General features: G+C 43.0%; 1 protein-coding gene across 3 annotated transcripts; it reads right to left on the minus strand.

The window, feature by feature from the left end:
• Window positions 1–39: 39 nt before the first annotated feature.
• On the minus strand, window positions 40–18,119 carry LOC110727044. Of its 3 annotated transcripts, XR_002512453.1 has the most exons (10): window positions 17,814–18,119; window positions 15,951–16,318; window positions 15,719–15,848; window positions 15,575–15,618; window positions 15,337–15,453; window positions 15,055–15,147; window positions 14,826–14,929; window positions 14,567–14,731; window positions 2,355–2,476; window positions 40–812 (listed from the first exon to the last, which is right to left on the minus strand). XR_002512453.1 is itself a non-coding variant. In XM_021906575.1 (9 exons), exons 2-8 carry the CDS (start codon window positions 16,070–16,072, stop codon window positions 14,583–14,585), a joined length of 759 nt encoding a protein of 252 aa, XP_021762267.1. In that variant the 5' UTR covers window positions 16,073–16,318; window positions 17,814–18,119; the 3' UTR covers window positions 2,218–2,476; window positions 14,567–14,582. The 3 variants fall into 3 exon arrangements, 2 of the variants coding, with proteins under 2 accessions (XP_021762267.1, XP_021762268.1); XM_021906575.1 differs by lacking the exon at window positions 40–812 and having other exon boundaries at window positions 2,218–2,476; XM_021906576.1 differs by lacking the exons at window positions 40–812; window positions 17,814–18,119 and having other exon boundaries at window positions 2,218–2,476; window positions 15,951–17,784.
• Window positions 18,120–18,854: the final 735 nt, after the last annotated feature.

Genomic DNA, 18,854 nt, shown 5'->3' on the forward strand with positions numbered 1-18,854 from the left:
CTTATTTACTCATTTGGAATTCTCCAAATTGAGCAGCTGAGCCAGGAAATAGCAATTAATAATGTAGTACTTAACATTTATTGTACACGAACTGCATGCATGCTAATAAAGCTACAAAATTCAATGTCTTGATCCCGACTGTTGCTCAAGTTGCTTAAACTTAAAATTCAAGCGATTTTTGGAGCTTGGGTTGATTGTTACGCAATACATGAGAGTATTAGCTACCACAAGCTCAACTCACAGAATTCGGTGCATACAATGTCTTGAATGAACGAAAATATAAGCCAGTCCAACATTTCAAGTTTTGAGCAAACACAAGTTCGCAGCAAATAAACTCATTATTAAAATCAACATAGCTAAAGCTTTAGAAACTTCACACCTAACAAGAGTCCAAATAAGCATAAATGCAACAAACAATGAAAGCCTAATGTTCTTTCAGTAGGGCTTTACATATAGTTTATGAAATCTGAAGTGAAAGAATGCGCCAGCTTTGAGAAGGTGATCAGAAATAGCTTTGGTGCAGCCTTGACTCCTCAAATGACTCCCATCAATATCTAACTTGACCTAGCTAATCCCAAGCTGCTTAAGGAGTTAAATAGAATTTGCTTGCTGGAAAACATAGATGCAAACAGCTGCTACTTTGACACACAAACTCTTGCCCAACTCACTTTAATTGCGCCAAGCAGCCACACAAATCCATAGTTCAAAGATCACACCACCAGGTCCACCACTACCTCATTCCATTAAACACCTCAACTGTACTACTACCTAATAAATTCCCTACTTTCGAAGCATGCCCTCAAGGAATATTACTGTCCAAATTTTTGCTCAAAAGTCAAAACTTTGCAAACCTAAACTGAATGTTCACTCTATATTGAAAAAACTATTAATCGCATATTCACAAATGTTTTTGGAGGATAATCTCCTAATGCGTGCCAGCAACAAAGTGTAGTAAGGTACCCCTCAAACCCAAAATTAGTACACATTAATATAAAAATAGAAATAGTAATGAGCAATCAACCTAGATCGACGGAGCAACAAACTAGTAGAATATCTAATGGGACTTGGTAGTGTCATCTCCAACAATGAGATTGAAAGTTTAATTTCTACCAAAATTATAAGTTCAACGTGTTTAATTGTTTTGGGTTAGTGCTTCCTTGTAAGTCTATATCCACTTAAATTCCCTTTGACTCCTTACAAGCGTTACAAATCTTACAATCTCCATTCTAGACATGAGTATAGAATATTCTATGGAGTACTCACATTCTAGAAGACATGAGTATAGCATATTATTCGACCACTTAACTAACTTTTTTCATCTCACATAATTTTTCTGGTTATATTATCGATCTATTATTATTTGTTCATTCAAAATATCAATGCACTATTACTTGTCAGTTTCGAATACCAATGCATTAACTAACTTTTTCCTAAAGTGCTTTCATAACGTTTAAAGACCTAAGTAACACTTTCACAACAATTAAATCATAAAAAATAATAAATAAATAATTCAAAAATAATCTTAAATTTCAAATTGAGAATAGAGTTTGATGTAATAGCTATTTTGAAAATTTGCTAAAGTAGACTTTGAAACTTTTGTTGCTAAAGATAGGTGCAAAGGTGCAAGACAACAAAAGTAAGGTTAAAAACAAATTTTCAAAACATGTTATTCGATGTATAAGTAGTTAAAACTAACAAGTAATAATACATTGATTTTTTAAACAAATAAATGATAATATATCAATATTTTGTATCAGAAATGATATGAAATGAGAAAAGTTAATTAAGTGGTCAAATAATATAAATAGAGTAAAGAGGCGTATTTTAAGTTTCAAATTCTATGCTAATAGGAAGTTTAGCGAGACATGTTTATTAGGTATTTGTTTGATTTGACTAAAATAAAAGATTAGAAAAAAAAAATAAATCAATTAGTAGAATTTCATAGGAAGTGAGAGAATGCAAAGTTGTTTGGTTGGAGAAACATAGGAGGTTCTAATTTCCATAAAAAGAAAGTTGTTGCTTAACTAGGTCTCCCTAGGTAAGTAAAACTTTTCATAGAAAATCATTCTTCCAACTATCAAACAAACAAGAGTTCATGCTTCCTATAAATTAAAGTACATGGGAGATACAGCTTCCAAGGCATCTTAGGAAATATATATTTAATAATTAACCAAAGAACTACTTAAACGCACCCTAGGAAGTGGGTACCACATCCAATGGATTCAACAAGTTCATCATGCTATGATAGTAGAATGAATAAAGAAATTGAATGGAGTATATTAATTAAGAAAAGAGTTATAGAAAACAGGGTGCTAGAACAACAAACAAAAAAACTTAAATGAAAAAAAGTTTACCATTGCGATCAACGTCAGCTTGTTTTGAAAATCACAGGCTAAAGGTAACCACATGAACACGCACCCAAACCTTCATATCACATTATAATTGGTGAACGAGTGATGGATTGATCCTCCAGAAGCTGACACAATAATCCAAGGACTGTTCAGTTAAATTGCCCATCAAAAACAGAACTAAAAGCAAATCTTTCAAGTGCCAAAACAATCGAAAAGTTGTCATCGTTAATGTCACAATCTGTTAAAAACAGAAGTGTAGATGCAAAAAAGATAAATAGCAGCAATTGTAAAGGGAAATAGTGGAATAACCAAATCAGGTTTTAATTGGGTGAAAATATATAGGTTCGTCTCAAAATCAAGTTAGCTATGTGCAAACATCATGTTTAGCTACATCAACTTCTACAGTAGCTACTTGGTTGTCCTGTATGCCAACACTTGATGTGACATTTAGTGAGTTCTCTACACTTGGCATGCCATTTGTAATCAAATTTTACTCTTGAATTTAAGTATTAAGACATGTAAAACCTAACATGGGTGTTTCGGGGTTTTCTGATGTCCTGCGGGAGAGTTACAATTCCGAGACTGGAACCGGACGCCTGTACCTGCAAAACAAACGGATGCTCCGGATGATTGGAGATCCGCCTCCGACGGTCAAGTTAGTACTTGATTAAGGAGTAATTAATGCGGAAATTAAAGTGATTGGGTCTCTCTAGGTGAGAGAGTTTAATGTGTGTAATCTGCGTTTTTTTGCGTAATCTTTTCTTAATGAGGATTAAGGGAGGTATTTATAACCTCGGGAAACGTGCCAATATAGGTTTAGGTTAACCTTGGGCTGATTGGGCTTCCCTCGGAAGTTGGGCCTAGGTGACCGGTTATCCCAGGTGTCATGGGAAGGACACGTGTCGTGTCGTAATTGGTCCATAGTGGACGGATCATTGCTTGACACGTGGCAGGCTCCTATTGGCCCATGTGACGGACACATGGCGGAACCTGATTGGTCCACTTGTCAGATGGTGATTGGTGGGGAAAAATCCCCTAATCATTTGCCCCTCACAGGTGGCACGTGACTAGTCTGACAAGCCGACTGCAAAGGATTTTCAGAACTTCATCAATCGTCACTCGTTCAGGTAACCGTCGGTTCTCTTACTCTTAATTTTCTCTTTACTTTATTCTTTTTTGAAATGGCACCACGGAAGCACACGACACGACCTAGGTTAGTGATCAGCCGGTCACCAGGGACGGCTGAATCTATGACTAGGAGTGCCGCCTGCCCTTTTCTGGACCCATCTTTGCCCTTTATACAAAGTCCGACTGTATCTGTGTCTATGCAGAGCATGATGGCCAGAACAAAAAAGACTGCCAGGATCTCAAACTCAAACTCAGACGGCTCCTCCCACAGGGTGCCGATTAATGAAACAGCTGACCAGGCGCCAGATGTGGAGGTGAAACAAAGCGGCTTGAAAGCCGGCAGTTCTGAGGGAGGAGTCAAAGTGACCCCTTCCCATTTTACAGTTGACAATTCTACATTCTCTCCTGCTCCTTTTAAAGGAGAGGAGGCGGGCCCCTCCGGGAGAGGGGAGGAGTCGTCCTCTTCGGACTCGTCAGAGGACGATTCCGAGTCTAGCTCTTCTGGCCATGCTTCTCTGGACACAGAAGAGAAAAACAGTCACCTACAAGAGGCGAGGCTTTCTCACGCAGTTGAGAAGGGGGACGATTGGGCGGAGCCATCCGCCTCTCACCGAGAGCAAAATACCCCCTACTACTGCACGGTACCTCGGGGCCGGATCACAGCCATGCAAGAGAAAGTGGAGAGCTTTATCGCAAACCACACAATGGGCCCCGGCTTTTTAGTGTTCGTGCCGGATCCAGACGACACAGTCGTCTGGCCGGCTGGTACCAGTTATGATGGCGCCTGCTTTGGCTGCTACGAGGCGGCCATCAAGGCTGGGCTGCGCTTCCCACTACATCCGGCTGTTCAGCGGATCTTGGATGGGTATGAGTTGGGGTTATGGCAGTTAGCCCCGAACTCCTGGATCAACGTACTCGGCTATGTGGCCGGGTGCGAACTGCACGGGGTGGAGCCGAACTTCGAGGCTTTCGCCCACATGAACTACCTCAGCCGGTACCGCCTGGGGCCGGCGGTACCGGCTGGTATCAATTGACAAGCCACAGGGGCTACCTCATGACGAGAGGTAAAGCAAACAAATGGAAGGACTGGCGGAGCACCTTCCTTATTATTGAGAGTTCAGACACAGAGCTGAACAAGCGCTTCAACAGGTGGAACAGGAATCCGCCCCTTCTTGCAGGCGGCCGCAGCATGCCGCCTGTTCCCCCCAAGGCTAAGAAAGAGATCCTAGATAAAGGACTCTTCAAAGTAGAGTCGAAGGTGAACTCTACTTCAGGGGTACGAGAGCAAGTACCCCTGCACTGCGTCCCGAGCTTCAAATGGCTCTACGACGAGTACTTTTTGGCCGCCTGTGGCCTCAGGAGTCGGTGCTCAAGAGGTAGCCGGCCTGTCGAATACTCTGTTGTTCCGTGCATTTCTTGTTATGACTTTTATTAACTTTGCTATTTGTTTTTGCAGCGGACGCCATGAGCAAAATTACCGCCTCCAAGACTGCGGCGGCCATGTTGCGGGCCTCCATCATGCAACAGTCTTCAACCGACTCCCCCAACAAGGGGGCACCCTTGGTGGGCTTCGAACCTTTCACCCTCTTTTTGGAGTTGTGTTTATGCATATACTGACTCTTTTCTTCTTTTTTAGACGGGCGCTCCAAGAGCTTCTTCTTCCCAACAGCCGGACCCCAAGGCCCGGAGGACGACTGTTGCGAGCTCTCCTGGTTCTGCCAGGAAACATGTGGCGGCTGAGAAACAGCCGGCCACTTCTTCTAGAACTATGAAATTATCCTTGTAAATTTTAGACTTGCTCCCTTCTTTACTAGGTCTAATCCGTTTGTTTATGCTTGATGCAGCCGGCCCTCAGGAGCCTGACTTGGTCGAGGTGGCCAAGTCTATGATCAAAGCCGTTCCTCCAGCCGAAAGGGAGGCGGTCAGGGGTGTCGGCACCCTTGACCTAGACGGGATTGCAGGGGTCCTTGCTGAGGTATACTTAGCATATTTTTGAGTATTTGAATTCCAGGACGCCTGTTTTCTTTTTTGTTTGGAAACTGACGCATGTTCCCCTTTTTACTTCGGCCCTGCTCCGAGTGAACGGCCTTCGCAAGCCGCTTGACCGGAAGAACAAAGAGGTAAAGGCTGCAAAAGCTATGGTCGCCTCTGACTGTGATAAGGCAATGTTTCAAATTGCCCAAAATGAAGTTCTGACCATTGATATTCTTTATTATCAGGCGCAGGCTACCGCCGCTATCCGGGCTCAGTTAGAGGCGGCCCAGAAGAGGAATAGCAAGCTGGAGGTACGCTTGGTGACCCAGAAGGCGGCTCAGTTAGAAATCCTTGGCGAGCGTAAAGGTACGCTTGGTGACCCAGGAGAAGAGTCTTACTCAGGAGCTCTCGGAAAAGGCCGAGCAAGAAAAGAAAGAGCTGGTCCGGGAGATGATGGAAGACTTTGCTCAAATCCAGCGCATGACTTGGGGCCGCCTCTTCCCTAATGTCGACTTTGCCTCATGGGAAAAAACGTACCGCCAGTGTTCTGATAGATATAATCAAGAGATCCTGGCGGCTGCTGAGGAAGAGGCGTTGGAGGAGGAGGAGCAGCCGGTAGTGGCGCTTGTGCCGCTTGGGGGTAATGCATCAAAGAAGGATGCAGCTGAAGCCGAGTCCAGCAGGAAGAGTGCTGACAGCGGCAGCTGCTAATATTGAAGATCTGCCCCCTTCTTAAGCTTTATGTCTTCTTTCCACGGCCTGCGTGCCGTTTGTTTGTATTTACCCGGCCAGGGGGCCGGGGCTCTGAATATTTTGCCGGTCTTTAATGACCGGCTTCTTTTTAATGAATTTTTTTTTGTTCTGCTTCAAATTTGTTCAAGTATGGAATTATTTTGATATCCAATTGTACACTATACCGACTGTTTTACATGGCCGATAGTTGCAGACAGGTACGAATAGTTAGTCACGCCGCCTATGCCCCTGGACGACTGGTTGTCTGTTTCCAGGCTAGACAATCAGTCGGCCATTTATCCAATCGGTATTCGAACCATTTTAAAGACTGGATCCCCTTTAGGCAGGCGGACCTGTCATTTGTAAAATTAACCAAGTAGGGAAATTGTTTCCTACTTGTCATGCTTTATGGCTAGAGACTTTAGGCCGTCTAGGCCGACTGTATGAGCACCTTTTTAGTTTCAAACTAAAATTTTTAGGGAGTGACCAAGTAAACATGATTGTTACCTAGTCGCCAAGTAACTGAGTAGTAGAGGTATCAAGCGGTGGGTACCGGTTGTCCCCCTTTATTCGCCAATGTTTGTTGGCTTTTAACTCATAGGTTGTTAACTTAGCAGGAGTAGTGGTTGAGAGCCCCTGTTTGCTAAAAACAGGCGGACGACTCATACCTTTTAGGCTCCATACTAAGTTTGAGAGAGTGACTATGAGTTAACTTTGGTGTTACTCAGTCGCCGTCACTCCTGCTTGAGTAGTAAAGGTACCAGGCGGCGGAGGCCGGCTGAACCTTTTGATTCGCCAATGTTTGTTGGCTATTAACTCAAGAGGTACCCCCTGCATTTATCCCAAGCAATACAGACGGTCATCTGACTCAGATGCCAACTGCTACCACTGGTTTGGTTAGTGATAGAGTTATCCTTGTCTCAAAAACGGCTACGTGGTTGCCCTTGGGGTCAGTCGTATAGGTGCCGTGTAATTAGTTTATAGAGCAATGTTCCACCCAAAAGGGAGCTGCTCTCTGCGACGAATTTCATCCGGAGGGATGCCGCCGGACGCCAGCTATGATGTTGGGATAGGTCGTATTAGTTTTGAAGATTGGATCAGTTGGCTTGGCGCCTGGTCTGATCATTCGGCCTGTGGCCTTGGTTAGTTCTTGGTGAACGTAGGTTCTAAGTAAAAGGAGGGTAGCCGCCTGTTTAGGCACAGGGTCGGCCAGGCCCTGATTATTTTTAGTTAAGTATAAGGGGGGTGGCTGTGTGTTTGGAACCAGTCGGCCCTCTTCTATGGAGAGTAGCCGACTATATGTCCAGACGGCATGCCCCTATGGTGATAGAGTAAAATATTCAATGAAGAGTAGCCGACTGTAAAGGTACAGGCGGCATGCCCCTCTGAAGATAGAGTAAAATACTCAATGGAGAGTAGCCGACTGTAAAGGTACAGACGGCATGCCCCTCTGAAGATAGAGTAAAATACTCAATGGAGAGTAGCCGACTGTAAAGGTACAGACGGCATGCCCCTCTGAAGATAGAGTAAAATACTCAATGGAGAGTAGCCGACTGTTTGTCAGCAGGCATGCCCCTCTTAAGTAAGAATAAAAACTGAGTATGGAGAGTAGCCGACTGTTTGTTAGTAGGCGTGCCCCTCTTAGTACAAAATTGAATATTAAGTATGCAAACTTTTATTAAGTAGCCCTTGACTATTTACATCATTCAAAAATAATATTTCTTAAGATTATCTACATTCCAAGTTCGAGGCAACGGTTGTCCGTCTGGTGTTCCCAGACGGTAGGTACCGTCCCTGACCTCTTCACAGATTCGGTAGGGTCCTTCCCAGTTGGGAGTTAGTTTGCCAGACTCATTAGCCCTTCCAACTGCTTCCATTTTTCTAAGTACAAAGTCCCCCACTTTGAGTGGACGCCTGTGTACTTTTTTGTTGTATGATCTAGTCATTCTCAGGCGGTAAATTTCATGGCGCAAGACAGCATTGCCCCTCCTTTCAGGAAGTGAGTCTAATGTCAGGCGCATGGCTTCCCAGTTTGCCTCTTCGTCATATAGCATTACTCGAAGAGTCGGCTCGTAGTGTTCTATTGGAAGAACAGCTTCCGCACCATAAGTTAGGAGGAATGGAGTTTTTCCAGTCGCCCCTTTTTCAGTCGTCCTAATGGCCCAGAGAACATGTGGTAATTCATCCGCCCATAGGCCGCCTGCTCGTTCAATCTTTTTCTTGAGACCGTCTGAGATGATTTTATTAAAGGTTTCTACCTGGCCGTTTGCTTGTGGACGGCCGACAGATGCAAAGTAGTGTGCAATTCCTTGGTCACCCAACCAACTTTTGAGAACAGGCGTCTCAAATTGGGGACCATTATCAAAAACCATAGACATGGGAACCCCGAACTGAGTGATGACATTTTTCCAAATGAATGAAATTACATCCTTCGTCTTGATTCCCTTTACAGCCTCCGCCTCTACCCATTTAGTGAAGTAGTCGACGGCAACAAGTATGTACCTCCTTCCGCCTGTAGCAGGCGTATATGGACCCAGAATATCCATGCCCCACTTAGCAAACGGTAGTGGGCTATGAATGGTAGTGAGGTCAGTAGCCAGACGGTGAATTAGCTTGCCAAACCTTTGGCTCTTGTCACATTTTTTCACCATCTTCATTGCATCTGCTTCTAAAGTAGGCCAAAAGTAGCCCTGCCGCCTTGCCCGTTGAGCAAGCGTCCTACCGCCTATATGGGAAGCACAGTAACCAGAGTGAAGATCGTCTAGTATCTCTCGTCCCTTTTCTGGAGTAACACACTTTAAGAAGGGTTGAAGGTACCCCCTTTTGTGAAGTTCTCCCTTTATCATTTCATAACAGGTTGCTCGTTTTTTCAGTGCTGCCGCCTGTTGAGTATCATCCGGCAGTGTACCGTTTGTCAGATATGCCCTGATTGAATCCATCCAGGTTGAGCTTCTGTCTAGATTCCAATAGGTTTTCCTCGATGCTTCTCCTCTCCATTACTTCCCAAAAAACAGTTCGAGGAGTATCAGAGGAGGCGGATGATGCTAATTTTGACAGTGCATCCGCCTGGTTGTTTTCTGATCTCGGCACTTGGATCAGATGGAAATCCTCAAGGGAGCCGACTGCTTGTCGGACCGCCTGTAAATACTTGATCATGGCCGGATGGGTTGCTTCGTATTCGCCATTGTACTGACTCACTATCAATTGTGAATCGGAACAGGCATCTATTTTTCTTGCCCCTGCCGCCTTGCACATGCGGATCCCGGCTAGTAAAGCTTCATATTCTGCCTCATTGTTTGAGGCCTGAAAACTGAAGCGTAGAGCATACTCGTACCTGTCGCCCTCTGGCGACTGACATATGACGCCTGCTCCACAACCATTTGAAGTAGAGCTTCCATCCACATATACCTTCCAGACTTGGTCTGTAACTTGAGAGTCAGGAGGACGAGTCATCTCAACAATAAAGTCAGCAAAGGCTTGCCCCTTCACTGCTTTTCTAGGCTCGAAAGTGACTTCGAGGCTCTGTATTTCTATGGCCCATTTGATCATTCGGCCTGACGACTCCATGATGGTCAGTGGCCGCTTGATAGGTTGGTCTGTATACACGACGACTGCATGTGCCAAAAAGTAGGGCTTCAATTTTTTAACAGCCATGAAGAGTGCAAGACCAAATTTCTCCACTAAGGGATACCTCAACTCGGCATTTTTCAGTACATGACTGACAAAGTAGACCGGGAGCTGACAGCCGTCTCTTTCAGCAAGGAGAACAGCGCTTAGCGCATGATCAGAGACGGCCAGGTACATGTAGAGTACTTCTTTGGGCAAAGGGCTGACCAGCCTCGGCAAGGAATGCAAGTGAACTTTCAATTTCTGGAAGGCCGCCTCAGCATCCGGCCCCCATTCAAACCTTGCCTTTTTCTTAATTGCCTGGAAAAAGTATAGGCATTTGTCGCCAAATCGGCTTAGAAATCTTCCCAAGGCCGCCAGACAACCTGTTAACTTCTGAACCTCTCGGATGGTACGAGGCGACTGCATGTCGATGACCGCCTGCACCTTCTCAGGGTTCGCCTCTATTCCTCTCTGATTGATAAGGAATCCGAGAAATTTCCCAGACTCAACTCCAAAGACACATTTCTTGGGATTGAGCATGACATGGTGCCGCCTGAGTGTGGCGAAAGTTTCTCGGAGGTCCGACAGATGATCTTTCTGAAGTTTAGACTTGACAATCATATCATCAATATATGCCTCGACATTTCTCCCAATCTCATCAAAAAACACAGTGTTTATCATTCGCTGGAAAGTGGCCGGGGCATTCTTAAGACCAAACGGCATGACCGTTGTAACAGTATAACCCCTGATCAGTGACGAAGGCCGTCTTCTCCTGATCTTTCTCCCATAAAGGAATTTGATGGAAACCAGAGTAGGCGTCCATAAAGCTCATCAAAGCATGGTCGGCTGTTGAGTCGACCAGGTTATCAATTTTAGGCAGAGGGTAACTGTCTTTGGGGCACGCCTTGTTTAAGTCTGTGTAGTCGACACACATTCGCCAGGTGTCATTCGGCTTTTTAACAAGCACCACATTTGCAACCCAGTCTGGGAAGTAACATTGCCGAATGAACCCTGCATCAAGTAATTTTTTAACTTCGGCGGCTGCCGCCTGACTTCTTTCTTCGCCATAGTTCCGCTTCTTCTGTCGTACCGGCTTCTTTTTCGGATCCACGGCCAGTTTATGTACCGCCAGATCAGGACTAATGCCTGGCATTTCATGGACTTCGAATGCAAAGATGTCCTTGTATTCTTTCAATAGTTTGTGAAAATCGTCACCCAGGTCCCTTAGAGCAGTCGTCCCAACCTTGATTGTTCTGTCAGGACGCGAGTCATCTAACATCAGATCCGGAATTCATCCGACCGCTCCTCTGCCAATGATTGCTATTTTCTGTCTTTTCTTGCGGCCCCTGTCTGGGATGCCTTTCTCTTCTTGCCGCCTGCTTCTTGAACAGGCGCACTCTCCTTGACATTGTCAAGGTCTATTTTTCCACCGCTCGACATAGTTGCCATAACAGTGGGCTTGACATCCGAGAGATAGCACTCTCGGGCCATCCTCTGATCTCCCCTTAGGGACCCGACTGTTCCATTATCCCTCTCAAACTTGAGCAACATAAGAGATGGGATTATAACAGCCTTGGAATTATTCAGGGTTGGTCGTCCCAGAATCATGTTGTAGGCCGAGAGTTCTTCTACTACCAGGAACCGGACTACCATGTGTCGTCCTTCCCCTTTTTCACCCAGGCGGATGGGTAAATCCACTCGTCCCACTGGATGGACGACTCCTCCTCCAAACCCTACTAAAGGGTGGGATGTCGGATGTATGCAATCAGTCTGATATTTTAGTTTCGACAGACATTTGCTACTGATGAGATCTGAGAAGCTTCCGGTATCTATGAGGATTCAGCCAACTCTCTGGTTGGCCACTTTACATTCAATAACGATAGGGTCGTCATGCGGCCCTCTTACCCCTCCTAGATCTTCTTCAGTGATGACAATCTCAGGAAATGAATATTTGGAGGGTCGTTCTTGGTGAACGAAATTTACATCTAACCGTCTGATATTGTCTTTGTTGCCCCTAATAATGGGGCCGCCTCCTGAGAAGCCGCCTGCAATGGTGTAGACGACTGCATCATCTGTATCGGAACTGTCGGCCTGCTAATACTTTTTGGCCGACTGCTTTTTCGAGAAAGTGTTCCCCGTAGATTTCTTGACATAAGTGTCAAGATCACCTTGCTCAGCCAGGCGGTCCAGATACCGCTTGAGACTGATGCATTCATTGGTGTGATGACCAACATCTTCATGATAATCACAGAATTTTTCTTGGTTCCGGTTGTTTGCAGAACCCTTCATGGGGACCGGCTTCTCAATTGAGATCCGTCCCTTGATTTCCTTTAGGATAAATTGGCTATCCTTGTTAAACGCATACTTTGGGGAGTATGGTTTGAATTCTTTTTTCTTCTTCTGGGACGGCTGTTTAGAGGAATCAGTTGCCCAGACCTCTTTTCTCTTCTCATCTTTGTTTGACGACTGTTTCTGTCGTCCTTCTCTTTTGTCGGACCTTTTCCCGTCTGACTGTTTTACCGTACTACAAAGATCAGTCGCTTGTATATAGGCTTCCGCTTCAATCAAGGCCTCTTGAAGAGTCGCCACGCTCTTTCGGACCAAATCAAATTTGAAGGTCGACCCGTCTTTGAGACCTCTGAAAAAGTCAGTATAGGCTACTTCATCCGGTAACCCTTGAATCTGTATTCTCATCAGATTAAACCGCCTGATGTAAGAACGAAGCCCCTCCTTCTCGCCCTGCTGAATTGTTCCTGAATCAAGGGTTGTCTTCTTCGCAGGGATGTTCATGGCGAAGTTGGAGGTGAATAAGTAAGCAAGCGTCTTGAAGTTATTTACACAACCAGTCGGCAGGTTGCCGAACCATTGTTGTGCGATTCCTTTGAGAGTCGCTGGGAAACACTTGCACCAAGTGGGATCATCCAACCCTTGAAGGTACATCAGGTTGGTGAATGCCATCAGATGTTCTTCTGGGTTAGTAGTGCCGTCATAGGCGCCTACTAATACATTTTTCACTTTGGCCGGCTGAGCGGCTTCAGTAATTTTCCTTGGAGAAGGCTGACGGCTGTTCGCCAAGTCTAAGCAACCGTAGCTGCCAGTCCATAGGTTGGACGTTTTTTGCTGCATGTCCACCAAAAGGAGGTGGCTGTAAAAAATATTGTTGTTGCGGTACAAACGGTATGTTTGGTACCGCCTGGTCGCTATGATAGCCGGACTGACGGGAGGTGCCGCCTGACTGACTCTCATGATACGACTGAGTATGCCTCATCGAGGTATTTCGCAGACTGTCTTGGAAGTTTGAAGTAGAGGCCGACTCTGACAATCGGTCACTCTTCTTCTGCTCTAGCAGTAGCCGAGCGTCTGTGTATGTTTTCCTCGACCCGTCCGCCTGAATATGACGAACAGGTTTCCTATTTCCTGGAGTAGGAAAACGGTATTTTGTGAAATCAAGGGCAGGTGGCTCCCGCTTCCTAGATTTAGGATGAGGGGTCGCCTCTCGCCCTTGAACTGGCTTCCTCTTCTGTGAAGAGGAGGGTTTCTTAGCCGACTGCTCCTTGTCCAGAGCAGGCGGCTTCTTGTTGATCAACTCTTGAATTTCTCCCTTGAAGTCCCTCATGAAGGTCATGAGTTCGTTCCTTGTGATGGGAGCAGACCCATCAGTCGGTTGTTGCCGAACAGGCGGTGCGCCTGCTGGCTCGCTTCCTGTATGAAGATGTTCCCGTTCCCTCCTTTCGGTATGACGGGTACGTCGGGCCCTTAGGGTCCCGTCTGAAGCTGTGTGAGCTTCAACTTCAAATTCATTCTCAGTATCGTGGTCCGACTGAACTAGAGGGTCGTCCAGGGGACGTCTCTCTTCAGGAGTCGGTACAAACGTGGATGCCATCTCAGAAGTACTCTCCCCACAGACGGCGCCAAGATGTTTCGGGGTTTTCTGATGTCCTGCGGGAGAGTTACAATTCCGAGACTGGAACCGGACGCCTGTACCTGCAAAACAAACGGATGCTCCGGATGATTGGAGATCCGCCTCCGACGGTCAAGTTAGTACTTGATTAAGGAGTAATTAATGCGGAAATTAAAGTGATTGGGTCTCTCTAGGTGAGAGAGTTTAATGTGTGTAATCTGCGTTTTTTTGCGTAATCTTTTCTTAATGAGGATTAAGGGAGGTATTTATAACCTCGGGAAACGTGCCAATATAGGTTTAGGTTAACCTTGGGCTGATTGGGCTTCCCTCGGAAGTTGGGCCTAGGTGACCGGTTATCCCAGGTGTCATGGGAAGGACACGTGTCGTGTCGTAATTGGTCCATAGTGGACGAATCATTGCTTGACACGTGGCAGGCTCCTATTGGCCCATGTGACGGACACATGGCGGAACCTGATTGGTCCACTTGTCAGATGGTGATTGGTGGGGAAAAATCCCCTAATCAATGGGCATACTCTTTTTTTTTTTTTTCTTTTTAACAAAATCGACTCTGTTGATGTTGACATAAGGTTCAACTTACTTGGTGATAAGGACTGTAAACATTCTTTTATAAAGTAATGTTTCCACAAGTAACAGTTTGAAAGACCTGCTTTATAGTATACAAGCTGTAAAAAGATCAACCAGTTGATAACCCACATGAAACACAGACGTAGCTATCTCTAGGGGGGGAGGGAAACAGTACATGCTAATCTCGTATACTGGGGTAGAAATATTGCAAGTTCCCAACACCTAGAATTAGTTTGCATATACAAGTTTTCAGATTTGAGAAGCATTTAGAGTAGATAAAACTAACCAAGTGACATATTACATCACACATTCAAATCTGTGTCTTCCCTGACTCCCTCCAAAACCAGGTACTGAAGTGCTATAGAGTATCTAGCACTCCTTTTTCCTATGCTCTTTCCTTGCACATGCACACTATGTTTAAGAAGAAATGAGCCAGATCCATCACCTTCACCTTTGACCAAAAACAAGAATTATTACATCAAACTCATTCACTGCATTTCTCTCTCTCTCTATCTCCCGGCCTAAAATTCAATGAACCCACCTACCTTGGACTGTAAAAATAGACGAAATCCATCTTTTGTAGATAAATTGTCTAGGAAAGTCTCCATGATACGTATCAGAGAGCAAAAGCTGGCAAGCTGTTGTTTTACTGGTGACAGAATTCCAAAAACATAGGGACTAATGTCATATAGGTGGTAAATCAGTACTTGCAAAGGCAAGCAAAGGAATTTGCAATTAAATTTATTTAGTTGTAAAAGGACTCTTAAAACTCACCTGGCATGGATGATTGCACTATGACAAAGGGCTAAAACTCGGACCATGGCTAAGTCCCTTCCACGAGGATTATTATACTTCATTTGACACTTGCTTTATCCAGTATAAAGGAAATTTTAGTATTATGCAAGTCATGATTAACATGTAATTTTCATCAGGCACCCAAAGTTAAAGCGCCATAAGGCCATTCTTTCTAAAATGTGTAATCAAATGAAGGATGCAAGCTCTGACTTTCAACAAGAGTAAATTAAGTTAGAGAAAGAGAGAGGGAGAAAATTATACCTTTCAAGAAAGAAGTCACCAAAATCATCAATAATAACAGCAATGGGCAATGGATGAAGAAGATGGAAGGCAGCAAAAAATTTCTTGATGCCTTCATCATCATAATCATCTATATACCTGGGAACAGGGAACCACAAAAGCCAGAGACATTAAAAATTAAAAAAGAAAATTATGGAAAAAGAAATGCAAGTCAACCAATGCAAAACTATCATTAGTAATTGAAGCAGTAGTAACTAACTTGATATGAGTTCGCTGAAAGATATGTGAAGAAGCATCAACTCCCTGGAATTGGATAGACACTTTTACTACTCCATAATCAATTATATAAATCAGCAAGTCAGCATGTGTAGGAGAACAGGGGTTTAAGGGGAAGAGAAGAGACCTGAGAGAGGAAAGGAGGTTTGGTTTCAAAACGGCGACGATTGCAGATAAAGACAATGTATCCCTGTGACGTGGACTGACAGTGAGCTGCCATGTTCAAAGCGAACTGAAATAGAAGTGATGTCTTCCCACTGACAAAAAAAAAAAAAAAAAAAAACATTTTTCTTAAAATTTGTTGACTTCTAGATACATACTTAGGAACTTGCATAACTTAAGACTAAGAGAATGAGTACCAGGATGGAGGGCCAGTGAGCAGCGTAATTGGATCAGATGTAAAGCAACAGCCTTCTTGAGGTTGTACAGCAACAGTGGTAACAGAGCTGGTGCTACCGCCATCAAAGAATCGCTCTACCATATGTCTTTCACAAAACCAACTTGCAGTAACACACTCCACTTACTGGGGAATCATCACTCTCTTTTTCTTCTCTATTGTCAAGTCAGCCTATGAGCCAAATTATGAGAAAACGCACTATAGACAAATTGATGCTAAACTTGATCATCCACCTATATGTCCCTAAACCTGAGATAATACATTACGACCCATATATATTGCTAATCTTGGTCTTCAACCAATGAGCCAACCAATAGTAACCATGCAGCACTGTTTAATTCATGCCATACAATAAAAAAACAAAAGTAATCAGAAATTTCAACGTCTGCCAAGAAAAGAAAAAAGATCGTACAAGTAATCATTAACTTCTAAACATCTCTTTTATTACTAATCAACAACAAAATAAGTAAATCCTAAGCCAAAAGGCCTTGCTTCTAATTTAAAGATACTCTTAACAGATCACTTAAGATAACTCAATATCTTACCAACAAGTTCAACAAAAATCAATAATCTATTGCATCCTCACCCCAAAGTGACTCATTCTTGTAATTTCCTTAGAATTGAAAACAATACACAAGTACATTTTCACATCTAAAATGAAATTAAACTTTCAGAATAATCTCAAGTCAAGGATTGTCAAAGATTTACTCCTAAAGTCCTAAATCCAATAGATAAAACTTGAGGGGTATCTAGAGTTCTAGGCCATAAATCATATACAATCATATTAAATATTTTTATAACAACATATGCATTCTTTTTAGAAAAAGAACCAACTTTAGCGATCACACTATACAATTGAAAAAGAAGAAAAAACAAAACTCAAAACATATACAGCACTTCACCAAAATATATAAAAAGGGGATATCAACAAGGGACTGGTAATAATGGATTTGCAAAGCGATTAATTAGACTCGTGGACAGCTACATTGATGATCTTATTATTAGACTAACCCACAGAACATTTAAAAATAGGTCACCAAACTGAACCAAATAAGTAAACATATCATCAAGGATAAACTTTATACACTATCCAATAGGTTCAATGACTTCAATCTATAACTACTCACCTCAATTCTGTAGTAGCTTAATTAGTTCCAAAAGCAGCAGCTTCCCCTTTTTTCATTATACAAAATGCATACAAATTTAATCCCAATTCTTTGCTTTACAATAAGTCCATAACTTTTAATGACTTTGGACGAAAACAGAACAGAACAGAACATATATTCTCAGTAAAGCACAGGCAATTACTTGTCCATACATTAATTCTATAGGAGCGAATTATACAATTCCTGCTACATCCACTAAGATCTTCATCTTCAAGGTTTCACCATTAAGCCATTAATATCGATTATCGAAACCTTGCTCTTCTTTCTCTTCATTCTTTACTCACTATACTAGCACTTGGAATAGTCTATATTTGCTAGAATGTTAAAAATTGATAAGTAATTCAAAAATCTCTTCATCTCAAATTCTCAATCTCCAAAACCCCTATTATCCTATAACCCTCCCTTGCTCAAAGCATTCAAATTAGGCTCAATCATCAAAATTAGGCTCCAAAAATAACATAAAATTCTTCTCGCTTAAGAATATCAACAAAATTGCTCGTTATAATCTTTCATAACTTCAGTAATTATAACCAATAGTTCAATAATCCACATTAGATGAACCCTAAATTGACTATACTGGCAATTAACTAACGATAAACCCTAGAGTATGAAATTAATTGATATTCGACGAAATAAAATAAAAAATAAAAACATCGTACTTCAGAAGCTGCTTCAGTGGAGGAGAGAGAAATCTCAGAAGCCGCTTCAATGGAGCTTCAGAGTAAGCTTCAATGGAGGTGAGAGAGGGGAAGAGTGTACAGTGCCGTGCAGTGCAAAGTGAAAAGGTTCCAAAAAGAGAAAAGGGAAAACTAAGGAGGAAAATAAATGACACGTGTATGTACAGGTGTAAACATTGACTTGATCCGATAATTTTACCCGAAATTGAGTTGGAACTGAATTGGTTTGACCCGTAAACCGTAGATCCAAACCCTTCATTTAACCAACCATTTTAGAGTAATCGAAACTATAAATCGTAGATCCAAACCCTTCATTTAACCGCTTTGCTCTAGGAAAAATGACCAAAGGAAGCTTTTATTGAGAAACAATACTTCATAGTAGATGCGTGGCAAAATTATTTACCAAACTAAGCTTCAAGGGTAAAACGCCATCCAGGGTGGCGTTTTTACCCTAGACAAATTTTTTTAAAAAAATTTTAGCCAAGCCATCCAGGGTGACATTTTTACCTTGACTGAAATTTTAAAAATTTGGCCAAGGTAAAAACGCCAGCCTGGTTGGCGTTTTACCCTGGAACTAAAACATAGCAACAGCACCACACCGGCCACAAACACAGCAACAGCAGCAACAACATCAACATCAACAATAAAAGCAACAACCACAACAGCAACAACAGCAACAACCACAACAATAACAACAACCACAACAATAACAACAACCACAACAACAACATCAGCAGCAACAACAACAACAACAACAACAAAAACAACCAGTTCAATGAAAGGAATGAATGCGTGTGGTGAAGTTGATAATGGACAGAAAATCAATTAAAAAAGTCAGTAATATTGATAATATTTGTTTGGATACAATGTACTAGAGAATCCGATTATAACAAACTAACAAAAGAAATTCTAAGATCCTGATTCATCTATTCGACGTAATTGTTGTCTATCAACTCGCGATCTCCGACGACGATAGTAATGAGATACCATTGTGAAAGGATCTGGGATAGAAGTCTGGGGAGG

This window comes from Chenopodium quinoa, unplaced genomic scaffold (genome assembly GCF_001683475.1).
Source record: "Chenopodium quinoa cultivar QQ74 unplaced genomic scaffold, ASM168347v1, whole genome shotgun sequence".
Taxonomy (NCBI): Eukaryota; Viridiplantae; Streptophyta; class Magnoliopsida; order Caryophyllales; family Amaranthaceae; genus Chenopodium; species Chenopodium quinoa.

Bases quoted from the DNA above. Each gene is read 5' to 3' on its own strand.
- LOC110727044 (XM_021906575.1), bottom strand. From the start codon at position 16,072: ATGGTAGAGCGATTCTTTGATGGCGGTAGCACCAGCTCTGTTACCACT. The intron at 15,619-15,718 runs GTCTCTTCTCTT...ATCCAATTCCAG, and splicing joins AACCTCCTTTCCTCTCTCAG to GGAGTTGATGCTTCTTCACA. The intron at 15,454-15,574 runs GTTAGTTACTAC...CCCTGTTCCCAG, and splicing joins TTTCAGCGAACTCATATCAA to GTATATAGATGATTATGATG.